This window comes from Quercus lobata, chromosome 3 (genome assembly GCF_001633185.2).
Source record: "Quercus lobata isolate SW786 chromosome 3, ValleyOak3.0 Primary Assembly, whole genome shotgun sequence".
NCBI lineage: Eukaryota > Viridiplantae > Streptophyta > Magnoliopsida > Fagales > Fagaceae > Quercus > Quercus lobata.
The window spans coordinates 30,748,443-30,756,322 of record NC_044906.1 but is presented as its reverse complement, the minus strand read 5'-3'; the positions used below and the strand labels follow the sequence as shown (position 1 = coordinate 30,756,322).

General features: G+C 32.5%; 1 protein-coding gene across 2 annotated transcripts; it reads left to right on the top strand.

Annotated features, from left to right (window-relative positions):
* The first annotated feature begins 213 nt into the window (after positions 1-213).
* On the top strand, positions 214-3,824 carry LOC115978653 (protein LIGHT-DEPENDENT SHORT HYPOCOTYLS 1-like). 2 transcript variants are annotated; one of them, XM_031100487.1, is made up of 2 exons: positions 214-1,423; positions 3,532-3,824. In XM_031100487.1, the coding sequence occupies exon 1, from the start codon at positions 789-791 to the stop codon at positions 1,389-1,391; it is 603 nt and encodes a 200-aa protein (XP_030956347.1). In that variant the 5' UTR covers positions 214-788; the 3' UTR covers positions 1,392-1,423; positions 3,532-3,824. The 2 variants fall into 2 exon arrangements, with proteins under 2 accessions (XP_030956347.1, XP_030956346.1); XM_031100486.1 differs by having other exon boundaries at positions 3,528-3,824.
* The last annotated feature ends 4,056 nt before the right edge of the window (positions 3,825-7,880 follow it).

The following is a 7,880-nucleotide window of genomic DNA, read 5'->3' as shown; positions in this document are numbered from 1 at the left end:
AGTAGTAAAAGACATTTGAGACATGGAAAAGAAAAAAAAGGAAAATATAAATGTTAGGGAAGTGTTTGCACGCGCCTAAGAAGTGTGTGATGACAACAATATGTCTGTCTTTCTTTGGTCACCATCATCTTTCTATTCACTGCTAAAGTTGTCCTATTATAACAAAACACTCTCATGTTATCTTTATTTCCGTATTTCAACCTCAAGCTCTTTACACAGTCTGAACCTCTTGACCCTCTAGACCACTTGATTCTCTTTCTATCTCTCTCACTCTCTCTCTCTGAGACCAGTATTAAACTCTCAGTTGCTTTCCCTTTTCCTGGAAAGAAAATCTAATGAGCTGCAGCCATTCTTAAAACGCTTTTCTCTTCAATAACTGCAGTCCTTAAAGATTTCTTGCTGACTCTTTGCTTAAACTAAAGAAGCCCAAAGACAAACATTTAAAGAGAAAGAATCTCTTATTCTCTTCCCATTTTACCATTATTTTCCACCTAAACACCCCCTTTTTCTCTCTATCCCTTTCTCTCTGTTGCCATGCAAAATCTTAGCATTTTTCCTCTTTTGGATACTGTAATCTTCCATTTCCCATCTAATCATTCACAGCTGTAAGAATCATACTCTTTTTCTCTCTCTGAAACCTGTTTTCAGTCTAAACTTGCAAAGGAAAACCCTAAAATAGTAGTAGTAGAAGAACAAGAAGACCAACCACAAAATCTCAACTTTTCAAGATCCAAGCAAAATTCCTACGAAAGCAACAAAACCCAGAAGCAAAAACCTTTTCTTTCACCATGGATTTAGTTTCACAAGCAAACAATCCCAGCTACGAAAACCACCTCATACCCAACATAGCTACTAGCCCAACTACTCCCACCACTCCCACAACTCCATCCACTGCCACATCCTCATCACCATCGTCTACTTCCAGTACTACTCCAAGCCGCTATGAGAACCAAAAGCGCCGAGACTGGAACACCTTTTGCCAGTACTTGAGGAACCACAGGCCTCCACTCTCACTCCCCATGTGCAGTGGTGCACATGTCCTCGAATTCCTTCGCTACTTAGACCAATTTGGCAAGACCAAAGTCCACAACCAGACTTGCCCTTTCTTTGGTCTCCCTAACCCTCCTGCTCCTTGTCCTTGCCCTCTAAGACAAGCTTGGGGAAGCCTTGATGCTCTTATTGGCCGCCTCCGTGCCGCGTATGAAGAACATGGTGGAAGACCAGAAGCAAACCCCTTTGGTGCAAGAGCTGTGAGGCTGTATTTGCGTGAGGTTCGCGATTTTCAGGCTAAAGCCAGAGGGGTCAGCTATGAGAAGAAGAGGAAAAGGCCTAAGCCAAAGATGAATACTTCAAATACTCCTCCTCCTGTTCCTCCGAATGCAAGTTCATAGAGAAAGAAAGAAAAAGAAAAATGAGTTATTGGGTATATCTTTCTTCTCCTACTTCAATTCTCTCTTAGATGGTTGTTTCTTTGTTTTTTTCTTGGTGGTTACTATGTGTCTGATCAGAACATGTTTTGGGAATATTTGCGGGTATACCCTTTGAAATTTCTCTAATATAGGAGTGGGAGAATAAGTACCAAGTAGTGGATTTTAGGAGGAGCAATTATGATGGTTGTGCTAGCTTGATAAATTTGTTCTAGTAGTGGATTTTGTATAAATATATGTTGTTAATGATTACTCCTCTATGTAATTTTAATTGGAAATGGGATATCGGCCATTTATTGAAGGGAAAGATGATTGCAGTTTGGAATGATGATATGTGGATATGTCTTCCATTATCTAAGCAATTCGTCTAGTGGGTCATTTTAAATTTAGACAGTTTGCACTATCATATGGTATGAAGATAAGGTATATGTTGCTGGTACTAGACAATGTGATCTCAATCCCGTCCATATTGGTTAATAGACGTGGAACTTGTTAGACAGTTATTCTCTCTCTCTCTGTCATGCAGAGAGAGAGAGGGGGAATTCGACTTTAATGACACCTCTGATGTGTATAGTATTTACCCAAATAAAAAAGCAAAAGTGTCCTAATGAAGGACAAAAGTATTGGAGAAGTGGAAAACTCACGAGCCTATAAACAGTGAGATCCGGTTAGGTAGTAGGTTAAAGATAATCTAATTAGATCTATAATCAAGCAAACAGACAAAAGCTAGATTATCTTTTCTATTAATAGATGCCAGCTAAAAATTCACACACATGTTGGATATGGTAGATAATAAAATAGATTTTGAGCCCATGGAAGAATGGAATATTGAGAATTCGAGAGGCTAGTTCCTCATCTACCTTACCTGGACAACAAACCCTTAAAACATGATTAAAAGTTGTTTTCTATGGTAGGCTGATGTTGATTGTCCTTTTGGGAATCTCATTCCTTGTCACCTTTGAAGGATACATTATTATATTTCCATTTTTAAAGCTTGATGAGGGAAGCACTCAAATCAATCTGACATGATTGAGTTAGGGAGGTAGATGGTTTATAACCTGTGGACACAAGTGATCATGCTATTTAACCTTCTTTTGTCTCAAGTGATTATTGTGTATACATAAATATTAATGCTACTCCAAAAACAAATGGTTTAGAGTTCACTTGTAACCATCTCGATTGGTTTACTTAGGTTTCATTAGATGTGTATTCAGAATTTGATCGAGAAACAAAAAGTAGAAGGGTGAGAAAAATTGAATGCATTTTTGTAATTTTCTTGTATCATCAAATTATCATATGATCATCATATAAATGTGGGTTCTTTTCCCTATTTAGTTTTTGCAAGAGACTATTTCTTATTGGAATCTGAAAAATATTAAGATTGACACACATGTTTTTTATGGTGATTTTGGGACATTCCTTGATATCTTGATTCATAACTGCCAGATAACTATATCTCTCTCTCTCTTTGAAAGTTTGAGTTTGAGGTGAATGTTCAAACATCATAGGGATTGCAGTTTTGTATTTGAATCTAGTATATATGATCTATTAATCCTTAAATTGTTTTGAGTGGTCACTGGTCAATGTGATATGTTCATTGTTTTTCTTTTCTTTCTAGTTTCTTCTTTTTCCTCTTTATACATATATATAAAATATAGGAATGGACTCAACTAAGTCTAAATGCTAATTATATTGAGTTGAATAGATGAATCTTGTGACATCATTCATATATTTTTTTTGATGACTTTGGAGAAATTTTAAAATATTGTGATTGGAAATTGAAATGTAATATATTGCAATGATGTGTAATGTTGACTAGGTAGAGGGGATGGATGGTAAATTTTTCTTTTTCTCTGCCAAATTGGTGCATATTGTGGAAGTCAAAATGCTTTTGAAAGAAGAAATATGCTACCCAAGAGTTTTGCTTATTGTTGTAGTAGAGTTATCCCTGAATATATTTTCAATTTTCAAAATTATTTTCGTTCCTTTTCCCCTCTGCTTTTAGCAAACATCAAAGTCTATTTATAAATGATTCTCCTACAGTAGTGCTTTAAAAAGGAAGATTAAGTTATCAATGAATTACTTCATGTCTTTTCTTAGGTAGTACCTGGATGTGAATCATATGATGGCATTGTGACCAACTTCTCTTCAGCCTTTGGTGATGATCATGATCCTGCTTTGACTTATACCAAGCGCTATGGTATAAGCTTTTTCTTGTAATCACACTATTAGAATTACTGTGCATATATATGATAGAACTCAACCCTAAAACTGCATAGCATTACGAAGGACCTGATCACCAGAGCTTATTTCTCCAGTGTGCTTTGTGAGGAGAGTATGTCTTGTTCTATCATTTTCCAACATCTATATCAAGCTTATCTATTTAATTTTTAATTATCAGTATAATCTTTCTTCTTAATGGTTGCTTCTATAATCATGTACTGCAAGGATGCTACAGAATGGTTTTTTTTTTGATAATCAACTACAGAATTTTTTATAGGCACACATGCATTTCAACTAGAATAATTAGATTTAAACCCTGATAATAGTGTTGGCGGAAGACAAAGGGAGGAGATGGTAATTACCATATGTATGTGTTTTATAATAAAACTAAAATTTGTGTGTGCATGTGTTTTATGTATATATATTATAAAACCATAATAATAGTGGGTTCTGCCACCAGTACATTCATATATAATGAAATAATTTGATAACGTAACTTTCTTACATAATTTCATCTCCATACCACGAAAAGACATGTCAAACAGAAAATAGTTGGGGGAAAAAAAATTGTCACTGTTCTCTATTTTCATAAAAATTTAAAGTTGACACATAGGAAAGTAATACTATAAGAATTAAGCCCTAATATGAATATAAGGAAAACCCGATCTGACATTAGAGAGGCAATGCATGTAGAATTTATATAGTCTATCAATAAATATATGTTAAATAAGGTCTAACTAAAAAAGAAAAAGAAACCAGCTGAAAGTAAGTTCAAATCAAAACAGTTTAGAACTTTATTGGATTGGGATCTTCTCCATTTGTTCATGATGAATATAAAGATGTGCATGGTGTTACCTCATTAAATTTTGTACAACCAAATAAGATTATAACTAATTTTAACTAATATTATATTATATTAATTTTTATATTTGTGAATTATTAAATCTTCAGCGTATAATGAATTCTCTATATAAAAGAAATATTAGGAAAATTATTATTTACATGTAATAATTATTCAGTTATTTGATTGCCTTTTTGTTAGTGGAAATTGTTATTCCCTAGAAGAATATAAAAATTTTATCTCACCTTTTGTGTTTTACTCTATGCTCCATCTATCATGGTATGTTATGTGTTTGATTTTTTATTTTTATTTTTTTTCATTTTAAACTTTGGTTATTTTACAAGGAAAGTTAAACAAACACATAGTATATTATGATTGGTGAAGTATAAAATAAAATACAAAAAGTGGAACATGAAATTTGTATTGATGACAAGGGGTTATAATAGCTATTCTATATGGATGACAATAGGATAGGGTGGAGCTAGGGGATGGGTGCTTCACCCTCACCTCACATGGTTATTGTTTTGTCCTGCCACCACTTCAAATTTGTTGAAAATATTTAAAAATGGAGACATATGTAACTGAAAATTTATTAATATGTTATTTGTATAATTTTATAAATTATAAAGTTATTTTATTTTATTATTTTTTATTAATAAATTGCTTACTTAGTGTCTTAAAAATAATTTTGATGATTATTTACAATGAAAGAAGATATCTCATTCCAAAAATGTTTTGAAGAAAAGGATCACACGATAATTATATAGTAGGAAGCAAGCTCTGTTATCAAATTCCTGAATACAAGCCCTATTACTAATATTTATACATTCTAATAGAAATTTGTTGTACTCTATTTTATTTAAAAGGAAGAATAGATGGTTCCATATACTAATATAATCATGTTAAAATATCTACTAATAATTACAATAAATTTTATAATTTATATTGAGACAAAAAATTTTAAAAAAAGTAAAATATATATATATATATATATTTTGTTAAACTTTCACATGCATTGCAAGAGTTAACTAAGAGTTAACTGCTAGTTATATGTATTAAAACTAACCACTCAAACGTTTAAGTTTCCATAACATATCATGACATTAACAAGTATAACATTATATTATATATCACATAAAAATATACTAAAAATTTATTCATAAATAATATGATCTCTTCAAATAACTTGGGTAAATGGTACATGTTCCTTTACTACCATAACACTATTATGGTGGGTTTTCCCCCCCATATTTTAGTAAAGTTCATCAATTAAAATTGTTTAAAATATACAGCTTTAAAAAATATGAAATTCTATTATTTAAATTGTCAATAAATATTAAAGAAAACTACTCCAATCAAAACTTTCAAAAAAAATTAATAGAAGTTTGACTATATTTTTCTTTATTATTATTATTATATTATTTTCTAATCCATGCATGGAACACATTAATATTAGAAAACTTATTAATTCCTTCTTGTTCTGACTGTAATGCCCAAATATTTCATACTGGTTACCAAATCAAGGAATGTATCTCTTGCCCTAGCTTATGAGCCCTCCCTCCCATTGAAATGTGGATCCTACATGTGTGGGACCCAAAAGTCATTGAGAGGGAGGGTGCATAAGCCCAACACATATGAAAATTTCCCTACTAAATCAATACACTATATCCTTTTGTTCCAATTTTCAATTCTAATGTTATGTTCTAGTCATTTTAGCTTATGTTAGCTAGTTTCATATTTAATTTTTACTTGGTACATAATTTTTTGGTATTTTATACTATATTTTTTTTAGGTTTTATGATTATAAATGTGTATATATATATATATATATATATATATATATTGTTACTACAAGTGTGGGTGGGAGATTTGAACTTTGGTTCTTTCAAGTTACGACAATAAGATACATGACTGTAAAAATTGAAAAATCAAGTTCTTTGTTAATGATGATGGTAAGCTACAAGGATTAATTCTTTAGTGTTCTAGTAGCACAATAAATGTGCGCCCCCCCTAAAAATAATAGTAGCTAGATCACAATAATTAAATTCATGATAAGACTAAATAATTATGACACTAAATAATTCATGATAAGACTAAATTCATGATAAGACTATTCATGTGATGGTAGGGTATGTATTTCTTGAAGTACTAAATAATTACATTGCTACAAAAAGCTTATACTTTCTACGTCCCAAACTATAAGTCATCTATTCTATTTTAGGAGGTCCCAAAATGAAGTTCTCTTTGAAAAGTTAATAAATAAATTTTCTAACATACACTTCAGTTTAAAAAGTTAATACCCCTCTTTCACATATTTTTTGTTTTTGGAGAAAAACAATACCCCTCTTTTATAAAAGTTTAAATTAAGGAAGATAGTATTAGAAACTTGTACATTTTTACTATATAATAATTGTAGGGTAATTTCCCGCACAAGCTGTTTGTCCGCTTTGGGGAGCCAAACCCGCACGGTTTTGTTCTACAAGCGACATTAGAAGACTTTGAGTGCAGTCCCACATCGGCAAGAGAAGTGCCCCACTCATGCCTTATAAGCGCTTGACACAAGCATGAGTGTACCATTACTACACGTGTGTAGTAATGGTAAAGGCGTGCCCTGCACAGGGGTAACAAAACCGTGCAGGTGTTGGGTCCGGGACATGGCCAAGCCAATCCCACTCCACCCCAAAGTAGACAATACTCTTGATGGGCACTGGCCTTAAAAGCGCCTTTTTTGTGGGGTAATTTCTTGCACAAGCTGTTTGTCTGCTTTGGGGAGCCAAGCACGCACGGTTTTGTTTTGCAAGCGACATGGGAAGACTTTGAGTGCAGTCCTACATCGGCAAAAGAAGTGCCCTACTCTTGGCACAAGCATGAGTGTACCATTACTGCACTCAAAGTCTTCCCATATCGCTTGCAAAACAAAACCATGCGAGTTTGACTCCCCAAAGTGGACAAACAGCTTGTGCGGGGAATTACCCCACAATAACAATAATAAAGGATATTTCCTTTTAAAAAAATTGAATTTTTTAAAGAGGGAGTATTCTTTATTGATGGTGATGGTATGATTCATTTTTATTTCTAAATATTTATAAGGCATGTTAAGAATGTCTTTTTTTAATTTTGAAAACAAAATGGCGCATATAAATATCAATGCTATGTCTATTATATAGAAATAAAAATAATTTTAATATCAATGTAATACATAGAGGGATCAAAGTTCTGTTCTAAACTAATTTGAAGGACTCTCTTTCAACCAATTATGTGGTAATTCATAAAATCATTTGTGTATCTTATTTAAATAAATCATAAACTTATTAAAAAAAAAGTCATATTAGTTCATAACCGGTCCCAAGCCCAAGTAAAGAAAGAGATTTCTGATAAAATCACACTCT

Coding starts and splice junctions, on each gene's coding strand:
- LOC115978653 (XM_031100487.1), top strand. CDS start 789: ATGGATTTAGTTTCACAAGCAAACAATCCCAGCTACGAAAACCACCTC.